Below are 17,427 nucleotides of genomic sequence, written 5' to 3' on the forward strand. Positions count from 1 at the left end.
CTTGAATGTTGTGGGGTTTTAGTGACCCGAACTTACCTTAAGGGACAGTAAGTAGTTGTGCAGGGCAATTTACAAACAGAGTCCTGCTTCGATGGTGCCAATTACACTCATTTACAAAGATTTCCACTCTCTCAGGAGCCGACAGGGGACTTGAAGTGGCACAAACAGTGCGAGAAGAGAGGACGCTGCCCGAAACTGCGAAGCTCTCGACTTGGCGGAGCAGCCTGACATTCCGCGCCTCCCAGCGTCCACTTTGTTCTCACGACCCCTCGCCGCTGAAGGCGGTCTCGTCTTCACATTGTTTACAGCTCGGCGCAGTTAAAAAGTAGAAAGATGCAAAGCTGTTTTCCTCATCTCTTCTACTATCAAGTACTGCCAACTAAAAAAAAGTTACAATGTGGCAGTTTCAGCGACAGTCATGTGGACGAATAAATAAAACTTCTCTGTCAGAATGTGTCTGGCAGCGGACGGCTCAGCGCTGTAGTCCAGACAGGAGGGCTGGGAGAAGGCAACGCGGAACGCACTTCTATGGGAGAGATCGGCGTGTTTACTTCTTTTTAATATCAGTAAAATAACTGTCACACAAATAATAATTCGTAAAGACGATATAAAAATGGCGTCCACAAACGAAGTGATTAGTTCCTGTATTATAATATGTTCTGTGGTCATAGGTAATTTCCATATCGTGTGGTCATACGTAATTTCCATTTCATACGTAATTTCCATATCACGTGGTCATACATAATTTCCGTTTCAAACGCAAAAAGAATTTAGTATATATGAATATACAAATTGCACTGCATGTCAGCACAAAAACCAAGCCATGAAGGCCAAAGAGCTCTGTGTAGACCTCCATGATATAATTTTGGTGAGGCATAGAGCAAGACAAAGGGATAAATTCCATTTGTAAAACGTTGAGTGTTCTAAGGGGCACAGTGGCCTCATTTAATGTCAATGTCAATTTATTTATATAGCACATTTAAAACAACATAGGAATGCTGTGGCCGAAGTGCTTTACAATAATAGAATAAAAGAAAAATAAACAAACAACATAAATGACATAAAATAGAAATAAAAATATATGAACATAAATAAAATAAATAATAAATAGAAGGGATGCTATATAATCACAATGAGGAAACCATCAGTATTACTGAAGGTCACGGAATGCAAGTGAATAGAAATGAGTCTTTAATTTTGTTTTAAACAGTTCAATTGTAGACGACTCCTTTATATGATGAGGTAAAGAGTTCCACAGGCGAGGAGCAGCAGCTTTTTTACACTTGGTACGAGGGACAAAAAGGGATAACTGACCAGAAGATCATTAGTTGTCAGTTGGAAGACATCTGGAGCCACCAGGACTCTTCCTAAAGTTGTCCATCTGGCCAAACTGAGTAACGGGGCAAGAAGCACCTTGGTCAGGTATGTAATTCAGCACCTAATGGTCATTCTCTGGCTCTACAACAGGTTCTCCCATCTCAACAATCATTTCAGCAGCACGCCATCAATGGGGCGTTTATGGCCGAGTGGCTGGACATAAGCTACTTTGGAATTAAAGGCATACGGGAGACCACTTGGTGTTTGCAAAATGGCGTTTAAAGGACTGTGGTCTGATGAGAGAAAAAAATTGAACTCTTTGAGAAGAACTCCAAGCACTTTGTCTGTCGAAGACCAGGCACTGCTCACCCATGTCCTAATACCATCTCTTTGGTGAGGCATGGTGATCTCCTCTATGGGGGTACTTCTCAGTGACAGAGAGGCTGGTCAGAAAGGAGGAAAGGATGAATGCAGCTCATTACAGAGAGGAAAAACTCTTGATGCAGGCCAGAGCAGACTGCAGGAACCCCACAACTGTGTGTTTTTCCCCTGTAAATGAAGCTAAGTGTATTCTTTCCTTAGTGTTTTTTTTTCTTTCTTCATCTTGGAATCACTGCCATACCAATGGGGAAAAATATAAAATTTCATATTATAATACTAGAGGGCATCGGCCCCTGCTTGCTTCGCTCGCCAACAACTGGCCTGTGCTACGCGCCAGGCACTTTGCATGTCTCTGCCGCTCGCGTTGTGAAGAGGGGGGCTGAACGCACCACAAGGAGACGCGGTCACTCTTCCGAAACCCCCTCTCAAACTGTGATACAATGGGAAACAAATACAGGTTTTTTTTTTTTTTTTTTTTAACCTCCTCTTTGCTCGATCAGCTGCTGGCTTGTGCTGCTGCCATGGCGCGTGATCTGCATCTTGCGCGGCACTTCACACATTTAAAAGCCTGTACAGCAGCTGTCCTTTTGTCTCACTGCCTTGTCTCTCTTCTCCAGACATCCTCTGCTCCTGTTGGGGGTCCCGCTCCCGAGGCGCGCCCCTATGAAGAGGAAGATTTTCTGTTCTTTTAATTGAGAGAGTGAACTGTCCCCTCCGACTACACACGGAGCTCGATTCACTCCTAAAAGAGGCTTATGTTTGTTTGAAGTGTCTGAATAATGTTTCTGTCTCTAAAATCTCCTGTGTATCTGTGCAACTCTGTGACCCAAGCGTGACAGCGTAGGTGGATTTCACTTTCACTGAACAGCAAATCATTTAATTCTCATGGATATGCTTCTTCATTGGGAAGAAACACTACTTTTCCCTGATGGCAACACAAATTAAATGATCTACAAGTCTCCCACTTAAAGTTTAAATCCAAACAATATATTTGATCTCTTTTCGCTGTTCCGTTATTTCACCAAGGAATAAGGAGGAGCAGGAGCTTGGTCCGCATTGCCGGTAATAAGTTAAACCCGTTTCCCGTTGAGGTTGGACTCCGCCAGGGCTGCCCTTTGTCACCGACTCTGTTCATAAGTTATATGGACAGAATTTCTAGGCGCAGCCAAGGAGCGGAAGGGGTCTTGTTCGGTGACCTCAGAATCTCGTCTCCGCTATTTGCGGATAACATGGTTCTGTTGGCTTCATCGGACAGTGACCTCCAGCTCTCACTGGAGCGGTTCGCAGCTGAGTGTGAAGCAGCGGGGATGAGAGTCAGCACCTCTGAATCCGAGGCCATGGTCCTCAGCCGGAAAAGGGTAGAATGCTCCCTCCGGGTTGGGAACACATTACTGCCTCAAGTGGAGGAGTTCAAGTATCTCAAGGGTCTTGTTCACAAGTGAGGGAAGAATGGAGCGGGAGGTCGACAGACAGATCGGTGTGACATCCGCAGTAATGTGGCCTCTGCAACGATCCATCGTGGTGAAGAGGGAGCTGAGCCAAAAGGTTAGGCTGTCGATTTACCAGTTGATCTACGTTCCTACCCTCACCTATGGCCACGAGCTTTGGGTAGTGACCGAAAGAGCAAGATCACGGATACAAGTGGCCAAAATGAGTTTTCTCCGCAGGGTGGCTGGACTTTCCCTTGGAGAGAGGGTGAGGAGTTCAGTTATCCGGGAGAGAGACTCGGAGTAGAGTAGCGGCTCCTCCGCATTGAGAGGAGTCAGTTGAGGTGGTTCGGGCATCTGGTTAGGATGCCCCCTGGACGCCTCCCTGAGGGGGTGTTCCGGGCATGCCCCACTGGGAGAAGGCTACGGGCAGACCCAGGACACGCTGGAGGGATTATATCTCCCGGCTGGCCTTGGAACGCATCGGGGTCCTCCCAGAGGAGCTGGAGGAGGTGGCCGGGGAGAGGGAGGTCTGGGCTTCCCTGCTTAGGCTGCTACCCCCGCGACCCAACCTCGGATAAGCGGTGGATAATAATAATTTCCGCTAGTGTGATTTTTACTATCATTTTTTTGAGACTTTCAAATTTTAGTACTTTCTTTATCTCTAACCTGCTCTGTATGTGTATCGCACCAACATTTTTGAATTCTTTACGACGTTCTACTTTGTCATCTACTCCTTGTCTTTTATTTCCGGCCGTGGTTGGCACAAAGACTCGTCTCGTGGTGACGTGAAAGTCTCATCTCGTCACATGATTTTCTTTATATGATAGAGAGATATACACTACCTAGAACACCTCAGTTTTTCTTCACATTTCATCAGCTGAAATTCAGTGAATGACCTAAATTGGTGAAAAGATGAGCATTAAACTGCAAGCGGTTTAAATTTAAAGTTTAGGATAGCAAAAGCTGGAAAAAACAGAAATAGCAGCCTATTACAAATGGGCCTTCTTCAGGGAACAACTAACAGGTTACAACCTACAAACGCTGCAGCAAAGTAAATTTAGCCTTGCAAGGTGAAGCAAACAGTTTGAAGAGGAGACTTTGTCCAGTCCACAGCCGGTATTTCAAGTGCCCTCTTTTGTCTTCAAAGGAATGGCTTTCTTATGGTCACTCGTTCTGTCAAACCTGCAGCACCAAGTCTCCTTTTCTCAATAGAAATTGACACTTGCTTTTTGCTGTTGCGCTGGGTGGCGCCTGTGATCACACAAGCTGGTGACCCAAAGAAACTTGTCTTCTGATTGATTGGTGACTTTGGGTCTACCAGATCTCCTCCTATCGGAGTTTCTTCCAGTTTCCAGTTGTCTTTGGATTGTGTAGTATACTGCTGGAATCACTGACAGTTTAATTTTTTTTTGCAGTTTCTTTAAATGAAAGGCCTACACTTCCGTGGGTAATAACGCTCTGTCTTATTTCATTTGTTAATTGCCATTTTCTTGCCATTATCACTGGAATATTATCCATGTCGTACTTCAGAGGGTGTAGTAACAGTCTATTCCAAATCTGCTTTAAGACACAAAGGGGGTTTTTAAGTAATCAAAACAAGCTGGGACACCTGTGCAAATTGTTTGCTTCAGTTTGCAAGGCTTCATGTACTTTAATTGCTGCTGAACATCTGAAGGTTGTAACCTATTATGTGTTCCCTGAAGAAGGCCCATTTGTCATATTCTAACATTTTTTTTTTCAGTTTTTGCTATCCTAAACTTTTAATATAAGCCTCTGGTCATTCATTACATTTCAACTGATTAAATTTGAAGAAAAACTGAGTTATTCTATAAAACGTTTGACTGGTAGTCTATATAATAGAACTTTTGATTTAGTAAAACCTGCAATCTCTGAACAAGCTTATTCCCAGAGAGTGTGCGCCCCCTGCTGGATGCAAATGTTGCTGTGGTTCACTATGCCAGCGGTTCTCAAACTGTGGGGCGTGCCCCGTAACAAAAAAGGGGGTGCGAATGTTGCCATATATGGCGTAATTTCGCTATTTGTAGGGAAATTTTAAACTTGTAGCACTATATCAGCAGCGAAAAATATAGGAATAAATTTTATTAGGGTTTCAAAAAAAACATAAGGGGAGGGGGTGCGATTAAAACTGTTATGAAAACTCGGGTCACAAATACTTAAATGTTGAGAAACGCTGCACTATGCAAAGAAAAACCTCAGAACATTTGTGCAGTACTTACCATTAACCACTTTACACCTGTGTTCTTATATAAAGTGTAAGCATACATTTCTTAGTTTTATGTTTTCCACAATATGAGTAATAAAAAAGACATTTTTTCATAAAAATGGTATTTTAGAGTCTTACAGTCAGTCAGTCATTATCTAACCCGCTATATCCTAACACAGGGTCACGGGGTTCTGCTGGAACCAATCCCAGCCAACACAGGGCGCAAGGCAGGATCAAACCCCGAGCAGGGCGCCAGCCCACCACAGGGCACACACACCAAGCACACACTAGGAACAATTTAGGATCGCCAATGCACCTAACCTGCATGTCTTTGGCCAACACAGACACGGGGAGAACATGCAAACTCCATGCAGGGAGGACCCGGGAAGCGAACCCAGGTCTCCTTATTGTGAGGCAGCAGCGATACCACTGCGCCATCGTGTCGCCCTTAGAGTCTTACAGTGATTATATAAAAAAAAAAAAAAAAAAGTCTACAAAAGGGTTAAGTCTGTTGAGACTGAAGGATTTTCAAAGCAGAAATAAATGAAGATGTAAAGGCCTCTAGGTTCTATTATTAGTTTCTCTGCAGAGTGACTTACGTAGTCATGGTTTTCTGTATAATAAAATGTGTTAACATTTGTGAAAAATTCAGTTTCTGCCAGCCGCCATCTGTACCTCCCGTGCTCTTGTTGAACTCATTTTGAAGTGACGGCTGATGATATCCATCTTCACTGTGTAATATTAACTTACATGCTTTTGTGTCTGGGCGGCATGGTTGCTAGTTCTGCTGCCTCGCAGTAAGGAGACCAGGGTTCATGTTTCGGGTCTTCCATGTGTGGAGTTTGCATGTGCTCCCTGTGTCTGTGTGAGTTTCCGCTGGGTTCTCCAGTTTCCTTCTATTGTTCAAAGACGTTCAGGTGAGGTGGACTGGCAATACTAAATTGGCCCTCGTGTGTGGTTTGGGTGTGGGTATGTGTTTGCCCTTTGATGGACTGACACCCTTTCCAGAGGTTATTCCTGCCTTGTACCCAGTGGTAGATGGGATAGGTGTCAGCACCCCCACAACCCTGTTTGGGATTAAGCAGATTTAAATATGAGTTTAAAAATTGCTTTTGTGTTGTAAAGGCCAGCTCTGACACAGACAGACGCAGGACATAAGTTCAAAGCACACAGGGCTTTTATTTCCTTTTTTCTGCCCTCATGGAATACGTCTTCCCCATTCCCACAAGTACACAACACAGTCCCACACAATTCTTCTTGTCTTTTCTTTCTCCACCACTCCTCTCCTGCAAGCTTAATCTCCCTCCTTCCGACTCTGGCTCCCTGAGTAGTGGATGCTGGATCCTTTTATAATGCTCCAGGTGCTTGAAGACCTCATTCCAGCAGCACTTCCAGGTGTGGCGGAAGAGCTGGTCTGTAGGGCTCAGCAGCAGCTACAGCACCCCCTGTCGGCGCCCACTGATCCCAACAGGGCTGCACCAAACTCCAACTCCCTTGAAGCCCTGCGGGAGTCGTAGGCACAGCTGCAATGCAGGGGGACTGCCATCTAGTGTTCTGGGGGAGGAACTTTCGTGGCCAGGCTTGCTACCCCGGTCCATACGCTGAAGAGACATCCTGACCATCTGTGACAGTGTCTAATTTTTCTTACACTGAAGAATTCAGCAATCATAACTGTTATTTCTCACTTTTAACCTTCAGTCCTTGAGGTAATCTAGCACAGTGCTATGAAGTATTACGTTTTATGTAAAGAACTAAAGTAATATTAGATGAAAGTAACCAGAATAAAGATAATAGCAAATTCTAAATTGCTGCAACAACATTTATTCCTATAGCACATTTTCATACAAATGATGTATCTCAAAGTGCTTTACAGGATGAAGAAAGTCACAATATAAGAATGAAATTAGGCAATGCTAAATAACAAAGAATAAAGTAAGGTCTGATGGCCAGGGATGACAGAATAAAACAAAAAATCTCCAGAGGGCTGGAGACAAAAAAAAAAAAAAAATCTGCAGGGGTTCTGAGGCCACGAGACCACCCAGCCCCCACTGGTCATTCTACCTAACATAAGTGATCTCAATCAGTCCTCATGGCTTTCAGGCTTCACATGGAAGAATTAGATGCTGATGGTCAGGTGGACCTCAGGCCTTCAATCCATCAATGTAGGGACTGCATGGTGCCTTGATCAGGTGGTGGGGACGCAGATCGTCGCCACAGAAAACCGGATAATGAACAGCAGAGAATGTCTGGGTTAGTACGGATTGTGGAGATATGATAACAATTCTAATTAAAATTCAGGGCTGTGGAGTCTGTAGATAAATCCTTTGACTCCGACTCCTTAATTTCCGGTACTTCTGACTCCGACTCCTCTGTATTTAATATGCTAATATATTTTCCATGTTGATTGAAGGAAGGCAACATACACGTCATTTAACCACAGAACTACTGGCTAGGAAGCGGACTCTCTATCGTTTTGGCCAGTTTAAACAAAAGACAAGAACCCCTGAACACACATCAGGCCGTAGCAAACACCTCCACCTACAGGAGCAGCTGAAAGAAGAAGACGACGACACCCAAATGAACTTGTTAAACACATTATATCTGAAATACACTTTTTGTAATGTACCATAATCCAGATTACAATATGTGAATGTCAGGTTGTATAATAGCTCATCTGAACTTCACACTAGTAGTAACACAACTATGCACTGGGCTTTACTCTTACATCAGAGAAATACTTAATTATGACTATTGTTTGTGAAATGGGACATTTGAACTTGCTGTATTTTTTTTCATTACAATTTAAATTTATTAGGAGTCAATACATTTTTGCTGACGCTGACTCTGACTCCAGGTACCCAAAATTGTCTCCGACTCCACAGCCCTGTTAACATGCATATACAGAATAACAGGGTTACACTCAAATGAAGCTATGAGAAAGTCAGGTTAAAATAATGAGTTTTTAGCAGTTTTTTTTTTTTAAAGTGCTCCACCATATTAGGCTGGTGAATTTCTATCGGTTAGCTATTCCAGATTTTAGGTGCATAACAGCAGAAGACCATCTCACCACTTCTTTTAAGTTTAGCTCTTGGAATTCTAAGCAGACACTCATCGAAAATATCTGAGGTTATGGTTTGGAGTGTAAGGTGAAAGGCATTCCGAGATATAGGATGAAGCAGATGATTTAAGGCTTTGTAAACCATCAGCAGTATTTTGAAGTCAACTACTTAATATATTTAAATAATAAAGTTATCCAATACATGTATTGCTTGTGTGAAAAGGTAATTCACTTACTGAAATGGCTGAACAAAGTTCATTTAATTTGACCCAGCTAGCTGACTGCAACCAGACATGTTGAATTTAAATGTCCACATATATATTGACCCTTCCAATGAGACCAAAGTCATCACCACAAGGTTTCTAGAAGAACACCAGGACTCCATCAAAGGCAGTTTCAGAAGAGATGAGAAAAAAAGTTTTTGGAACTTACCAATTAGGAAATGGTCATACTGTACATGGGATATAGGATTTCACAGTGAGAGCTAATTAGTGTGTTTATGTGAGCTTTAATTACCTGGTTATTTGTAGGAATCTGGTATCAAAAATGCCATATATGTTAGTGGTTCTTTGATCAATTGTCCGCTAATCTAAATCAGATGATTTTCACTACAAAAGACTCAATAGGTAAATTGGCCAATCACAACAAAACACTTTTTTCAGCATCTGCTTTTCTAAGCTTTATGTTAATTTAGTTGCAGTGCTCCTTTTTGCAAAGTATTATGGTAGTTGAGCGAGCCCACGTCTTCTACTTCCTGTAAACAGAGAGCAGTATGGCAAACTTCACCAGAGAGTGAGAAGCCCTGAATATTATTAGCCTTTATGTTAAAGAAAGTGGAATAATAAGATGAGAACTGCGACTCAGAAGAGGTCATCCACCATCCAGTGGTATTGCTGCTGCTTTGCAGTAAGGAGACTGTGGAAGATTGTGGGTTTGCTTCCCGGTTCCTCCCTGTATGGATAGCGCTTTGAGTATCTACTGAGAAAAGCGCTGTATAAATGTAATGAATTATTAATGAATGAATGAATGAAGCTAGGAATGGGCCCGGCCAGTACTTGGATGGGAGATCATCTAGGAAAAGCTTGGATTGCTGCTGGAAGAGGTGTTGGTGAGGCCAGCAGGGTGCACTTACCCTGTGGTCTATGTTTGGATCCCAATGCCCTTTTGCAATGACGGGGACACTGTGCTGTAAAAATGGCACTATCCTTCTGATGAGATGTAAAATCGAGGTCCTGACTCTCTGTGGTCATAAAAGATCCCTGGGCATCCTTCATAAAGTATAGGGTGTTTCCCGATGTACAGGCTCCTACGGGATTGATGTGCGCGCTTTGATATTTGATGAATGGTTCAATGTATGAGTGGTGTTTTTATATTCAAGCGTCGCATATTCCCGATCATAATGACACGATACATTTTAAAAGTCTCACATACCATCTTTTGTGCCGTCTTTTTTTTTTCTGGGGCTTCCTCCTGAACTGACAGCAGTGGCAAACGGCAATAGATCACCACACGGAACACATTAAATGTATGATATTCCAACTGCCTGCACATTTAGAATCCTTACATTTATACTTGATTATCACTTTCATGATGAAATGCATTAAAGTATGTATGTTACATTTTACAGATAAATCGTTTAATTTCATTTAAATAATGAATACTGTTAATAATTACACACATGGGGGTGACACGGTGGCAGAGCGGTAGCACTGCTGCCCCACAGGGAGTCACGTTGCTGGTGTTCCCTGCCTGGAGTTTCCATGTTTTCCTGCTGGGTTTCCACGGTTTGCTCAGGTTTCCTTCCAAAGATATGGATAGCACTTTGAGTACTGAGAAAAGCACTATATAAATGTAATGAATTATAATTATTATTATTATATGCAGATTTGGGGATTTGGTGACACTAAAATGACGCCAGTGTATGTGAGTGCTTGTATTCACCTTGCGATGAGCTGATGCCCCATCCAGGGATTGTTTCTGCCTCATGCCCAATGCTAGCTGGAATGGACACATCCCTGGATTGATGGATTTCTTCATTAAACATCCTTTTCAGAGATATTGCAGTAAGGTGTCATCGGAATTTAACACAGAAGCTGAACCTGTTCTCACAGTGATAATATCTCGCACTACCACCTGGTGGATTCCTCCAGATTTACGTAAAGTACGCGCGCAAGTATAAATAGTAAAACACTTGCATAGTAGGAGCGTCCGCTGGAGCTTGCGTCGTGTGAAGTATAAACCTGGCCTAAAAATTAGTTATGTTTTCTATTGAGAGTTACCAGTGGAAGTATGTAAAGTGAACACAGGTCACAAATATGCAAAAACAACTACATAAAGCTGGAAAGTGTCCACTGCAGTGTAACACAATGTGCAGTTTTGCTATTATAATAACAGTATATGTAATCATAAATTAAAAACAGTCCTAATATAAATGTTCCCTGGAGAGAGAAGGTAGTCTGTTGATAGCTGAATGTGAGCTTTACTGAACAGTGTGCTTATCTTAGCTCTGGCACACATTATTGAGAAGGTGGACTGCAGAGGAGTAAAACTGTTCTTCAGCCAAGTGTTAGTAGCTTTGATACTGGCATGCTGTGCCTGCCTCACCACCCTTTGTAGTGATCTCTTCTCCGAGGCTGTGGTGTTCCCATACCAGACTGTGACCCCCTTCTCTCCTGTCCGTACACTGTTAATAGTGGTGCAACAGACGTTCATCAGTGCAGTTTTTATTATTGCAATTAAAGGTACTGCAACCAGATATTGAGATTTTGGGGGCAATAGCCTCTATGCACACTCTCTTCCAGATTCCAGACATAAGTCGCATTATTGAAACATTATGCCAACTGTCAGGAACTAAAAAAAAAAAAAGAAGGGCTTCAAACTATGTTTCAAGCTGCATCCACAATTACAAAGATAAGATCTGGACATATTAAAAACTTGTCTACTATGAACCAATATGGGACAAATTTGTGATTACATTAGGCTTCTTTTAAAAACAAAAAACACAATTTCAGTAATTAGTCATTCAACTTTATTCATGGCCAGGTGAATATGTATGTCAGCTTAATACATAATAATATGAGTCTGCTGGACATCTTACCTTGTAAAAAAGCAAATGTCTCTGTGTGAGCCAGCAAAACGGTGAATGCCAAACCGCTGCTTCATTGGAAGGGTCTCAGTTTGTTTCCTTAGCTGGAGGATCTCCTGCCTGAGAGACATGTTTTCATCAAGCGCTAGCTCAACGTCTGCTGGATCCACAGCCAAAGAGTACTCGTGGTCCTCGAGGATTTTATTGTCCTCCTCCTTACCTGGTGTGTCATCCTCCATTGGTTGCTTTCTCCTCTCCCAAACCTCTGGTCTTGATACTTGAACGGAGAAATTGTTACCCTCAAACAACACAGGAACCACTCCCTTCTTCAACAGTCGCCACCCTGTCTTAGGCCCTGGCTGACGAAAATCCTCTTTTTTTTTTTAAAAAAAAATGCCGGCTACCAACTCTAGTATGGGGACTAACTGTAAAGCGCTCTCCCTTGATAGCAATGATCCATTTAGATCGGGTTCCTGAATCGGAGGGAAATGTATGAAAATTAAGTACCTTGTAGAACTTGCTGGAAACTGAATGTAAAGGTGCACAACAATGTTCATCTGTTGAGCTATCTGTACACTAAACTTGAAAACTTTATTTTTCTCTGGCATTCTCACCACTAAACAGAATTCACATCTGCAGATCGGACAATGGAAGTGACTGAGATTTCACTGAAAGTATGTCGGCACTGCAGTGCCCATGTGGCCTATTACATGTTCATATGGCCATAAGGGGTGTTGGATAACGTTGTCTTTTGACTAAAGTTAAAATATTAAATGGTGTATTGACAAAATGTCTGGGGTGAAACAATGAAGTTAATTATTTTCTATTTGTATTTCTCTGATCTAGAAATATGGCTACACCCATTTGTCTGCTGGTGACCTGCTGAGAGCAGAACGCGGGAGGCCTGGCTCACAGTATGGAGAATTGATTGAGTCCTACATTCGAGATGGGAAAATTGTACCAGTTAAGATTACAATCAGCCTACTGGAGAGGGTGAGAGGAAACAAGGGTGTTGAGTACAGTTGTTAAACTACAACAGTCTTGCTTGTTGTAAAGCTTCTTGTTTCTATTCAATGTTTGCTTTTAGCCCTTTTTCATTCTGTTAAAGTTGTATCTTTTTTTCTGATATTAAAATTAATACCATAAAATTAATTATTAATAATTAATAAAGTAATGGAGGATGGTTGTGTTAATGTGTCCAGTGGAGACCTAGTGAATACTAAGTCCATCGTGTAAACACCTGTAGCGTATGGGGCCCATGCCGGGCAAGCTCTTGGTGTGGGTTGCTATTTGTTACAGTGCTCTTTTCCAGCTGGTGTTTCCGGATAGGACATTATCTAGTTGGTCCTGATCCTGTTCCTGTGTGAAATGTGAAATGAGGCCTTCCAGTAAGACCACGCTTGCCCACATTGTGGTCATTCAAATCTGATGGGAGCTTTTCATCAACTCACTGAACATCTCTCCGATTTAAGGACATGTGAGACTGGATTGAATGGCATGTCTTCTTTGCTCAACTTATATCCTTGAATATTTGTGTCAGTAAATTGAAAAGGATTTGGACCAAAATTCACAGAAGGACATTTGTCATCTGTGTGATTGTTTGTATGCTATAGTGCAGGCCTGTACTGCAGTGTTGGGTGGCTACACCTGATATTAATGTGAATATACTGTGATGTGTGACTCTGTGTGTGCCAAATACACAACATTTGGCCACCTTTTGTATGTGTGTGGTGTCATGTTCCCCAGCCCAAGTCTCAATTCTGTGCTGTGACACCTACTTTGTTCATTTTCCACTAGTGTCTCTTTAAATGTTATTTATGTTTGGAATTGTTTATTGTGTTTCTCACAGCATCATTTGAAATACTATTTTAGAAAATAACTATCTACTATTTCTAGGTGCAATATAAAATAAATTTTATTCACATGTAAAATGCATTGCAATGTTGTTATTACAGGCAAAGGCTTTCCATTTCTCTCAGCTGCTTTCCTCTCTACCTCTTAATCATTTTTCACCTTATTTCAATACTAAAATATCACACAGACGGCGTGCCTTCTGTGCACAGGAACAGTTAACCTAAGGTTGTAATTTTCATAGTTGTGTCTTTTTCAGGAAGGCTTTCTATTTTTATTTTTGTAATACAACAGAGCATCTGTAAGAAGAAACCTCTAATCTGGCTGTCTCCTGCAGGCTATGGACGAAACAATGAAGGAGAACAGTGAGAAGAACAAGTTCCTCATTGATGGATTTCCTAGAAATGAAGACAACTTGCAAGGCTGGAGTACAAACATGGACGGCAAGGCTGAAGTGAAGTTTGTCCTGTTCTTTGACTGCAGCAATGAGGTAGAAATGATCTTTTGACGTTGTGTATTGTCATGTGTCTTAAATTCATTTGTAAAGGTAGTCAGATAATGGGCTTGGTTGGTTTGTACAGTGATATTTTTGATATCACACCAAAAGACAAAAGAGATCCAGGTTCAACATGTAGCAGTGCCTTCGTCTGCGTACATCATGTGTCTCTGTGAGCCTTCTCTTAAAGTTGTACACTCAACTTCAGAAACATTGGCACCCTTCATGAAAATGAGCTTAAATTAATATATGAAAAGAAGCACACATGCAGTGAGCGATATTTTCAGGCTTACACAAATGAGTATGCCTTATGTTTTTATTGTCGGACAGGATTTTGAAACTAAACAAAGTTTTCCTTTTGTAACGCACAGTTTCATAAAAACACAGATTCCAAAAATATTGGCAACTCCAAATTTAAGTGTTTGGTGCAGCCTTCCCTGATGAGAAGAGGAGCGCATGGCCTCTTTCTGTAGTCTTTAGCAAGATTGGAGAACACTTGTGAAGGGATCTTGGACCACTCTTCCATGCAGAACATTTCCAACTCATTTAGGCTTTCTCATGTGGCTTGCCCTCTTCAGTTGAAACAACAGATTTTCAGTTGGGTTCAAGTCTGGAGACTGGGGAGGGCTATTTCAAAACCTTGATTTTGTGTTGCTGCAGTCATTACTATATGGTTTATTGGATGCATGCTTCAGGTCACTGTCTTATTGGAAGACCCAACAATGGCCCGATTACATCCTTCTGAGAAATGTCCCCTTCCTGGCAAATTTTCAACGGTTCCATGCTTCTCAAATGTCATTACTATGATCCTGGTTGCTCTTACTGGTACTGACGATACCTATTTATTTATTTGTTTATTTTTTTTTTGTAGCCATTTCCGAATCTGTTAAGCTCAACGGCTTTTTTACTTTCTTGTGTATGAAGTATAGGGAAATTATTGTAATCGTCCAAAAATTCGACCTTGAGATTTTGTTGAATCTTGACGTTTTAGACCTCCTTGAGTCCGATTTACTCTCTCGTAGGGAAAGTATTGTAATTGTCCAAAAATTAGATTTCGAGATTTTGATGAATCTCGACGTTTAGACCTCCCTGAGTCCAAAAATACTATTTTTGGAATTATGTCTGTGTATCTCCTTTGTGTGTTAACACGATAACTTGAATACACTTTCACTTAGGTCAACCAAATTTTGCATACAAGTATTTGGTACAAAACGTAGATTTCTATCAACTTTTGAGCTATTTCCACTAACCGGAAGTGGTACTTTTTTATTCATGCTTTACTTTTTTAATAGTTATTCAATATATTATTTATTTGATTTGATTTATTGTTGATGGTTCTTTAATGTACATAATTTAAAAATATAATCATTGTCTTGCAGTTTACTCCTCAAATATCCATCCCCATAGTATACGAGAAAGTCTAGGAGATCACTCCTGATTTTTTTCTTTTGTGTTTGAGTTGGGAGATGTTAGGCTTTTCCCACGTGGATGGGTGACAAAAAGAGTCAACCTGTGTGTTACCTCATATATACGTTGCAACCGGGAATAGTCACAGACAACAATAAAGCTCCTAAACACTAAAAATGATATTAAGCAACATTTTTCCCCAAAGATGTAAATTCCTTTAGTTTTACTTATGGTATTCTTCAAGGGTGCCAATAAATTTGCCACTTGTTTTTGACAGAATTGACTATTTGGGGCCTTATTTAGAAAGATTGAAGAATTTTACATTGTTTTAGTTAGTTCATCAAAGAGCCAGTTGTCATAATTTTCCTTATTCAATATTTTTGCAACAGTAAATCCTATTCAAAAGTAACAGTAATAATAGAGTGTAATACAGTGATCCCCCGCCTATCGCAGAAGTTACGTTCCACACCCATCAGCGATAGGTGAAAATCCTATCCTAAATAAACATTTTTTTTTTTATAGTTTAAGCTTTAAAATACCCCTCCCACACGCTTTAAACACATGTAAACTTATTAAAACACACTTTGTAGATACATATACAGTATGTGGATGTCGGGCTAAGGATATGAGTAACATAATAATAATAATAATACAATAGTAATGTAGTGTACCGTCGATTCATTCAAGCTGTAATGGCGAGCGATGTCTGCATAACAATTTCTCTTCCCGAAGCATATCCGGGAGTTTTACCTTCTCCTGAATGGTCAAGGTCTTCCTCTGGTGCTTAGGCTCACTACTACCAGAAGGCTTAGAAGATGCAGGATGCTTGGGAGCCATCATAGGGCTTAAAACAAAAACGAAAAGTTCACAAAATGTTTGCTCACAACAATTGGACCACAAGCAAGGTACGCGATACACAGAGAACTGAGATGCGTCGAGGACCCACGCTCACTGTTCTTGCGAGATTACACCACGTTGGCAGCAGCCAATCAGAGCCCAAGAGAATGAAAATCCCGCTCTGATTGGTTGAGTCGCCTCTTTAAGCCAATAACGGGCCTTGTAAGAAATCATCTGGGTACTGTAACGTGAAACTCTTTGTCTACCGTAGTGTACAATGTACATATATTTAATGATTTGCTGTATTGCTTAAATGTTAGATATGTTCCACAGAAAAATCCGTGATATAGCGGGGTATCACTGTAACATGTTTTAGTAGACAATATTAAACACATGCATTTCAACTTTATGTAGTTAAAAACGCTGCCCAAATTAGGCTTGTGGTGGCTCAGTAGCTTTCATAGACAGCAGAGTCCAACTCAAATGATGTCGACATGGTAGAAGGTGTGTGGCAAATTTTAGATCGTATTTGGTAAATGTAACATCGCCTGATTGAATTAAAATCTGCTGAAGTCTCCAGCTAAAATTGTTGACTGCTTGTTGGAGCTTTGCTGATGAATTACTGTGTCCGAGAAATTCTGAATCATTATATTGTGCAGATACTGCATTTGTGTGGTTGTTTTTAGTGTTACGCAAATAAAGAGGACGCTTCCATAATTATTCTTCTCATACATTCATTTCTAGATAAGTGACTTTTTGCTTTTTTTACTTTTACAGTTAACTTACCTCAAGCAGCAGGAAAATTAAGCTGCTGTATTAGATGAACAGTTTGCATGCACTTCTCTCAGTGTTGGGCCAGCACCGTTTTAGGGATCTGTTTTGTTGTCTAGAGCAGCTGTCAAAAGGGTAAAAGAGAAAAATGTGCAAAATACACAAGTTAAAAGTGACCTTCCTTAAAGGAAATTTTGAACTGATAAACTAATTTGAAATTTCAAGTCTCACAGATTGTTTTTCTCATTTAAGATAGGCGAGTTTACAAATTTGCTACTGCTTTTCAAGTAGAAATTTTAAAACTTTAAAAATGTGTACAGTGAGTTCTATTGGAGATATCTCAACAAAATTTAAACGGTTCTGACATATTTCCTTGAACAGCGAGTGTGCCAGATTTCAACAAAATTAGTCTACTGAGTGCAGGGTTGATTCATGCAGAGAGACAGACAGACAGACATGGCAGTTATAGTAGGCGCTTATTTCATTACATTGTATGTATGTGAATGCACGTAAAAATGGGTGCGGTAAGGCTTTTTTTTTTTTTTTTTAAATATTATTATTATTATTTGT

The 17,427-nt window shown here is 41.0% G+C and overlaps 1 protein-coding gene across 1 annotated transcript in view; it reads left to right on the forward strand.

Annotated features, from left to right (window-relative positions):
* cmpk (cytidylate kinase) overlaps nt 1-17,427 on the forward strand; it is a 70,606-nt gene that overhangs the window by 39,384 nt on the left and 13,795 nt on the right. The window contains exons 2-3 of the mRNA XM_028810876.2: nt 12,342-12,488; nt 13,684-13,836. Of these exons, the coding sequence (XP_028666709.2) occupies nt 12,342-12,488; nt 13,684-13,836 (300 nt within the window). The remainder of the gene's footprint in view (nt 1-12,341; nt 12,489-13,683; nt 13,837-17,427) is intronic.

This window comes from Erpetoichthys calabaricus, chromosome 10 (assembly GCF_900747795.2).
Source record: "Erpetoichthys calabaricus chromosome 10, fErpCal1.3, whole genome shotgun sequence".
Lineage (NCBI taxonomy): Eukaryota > Metazoa > Chordata > Cladistia > Polypteriformes > Polypteridae > Erpetoichthys > Erpetoichthys calabaricus.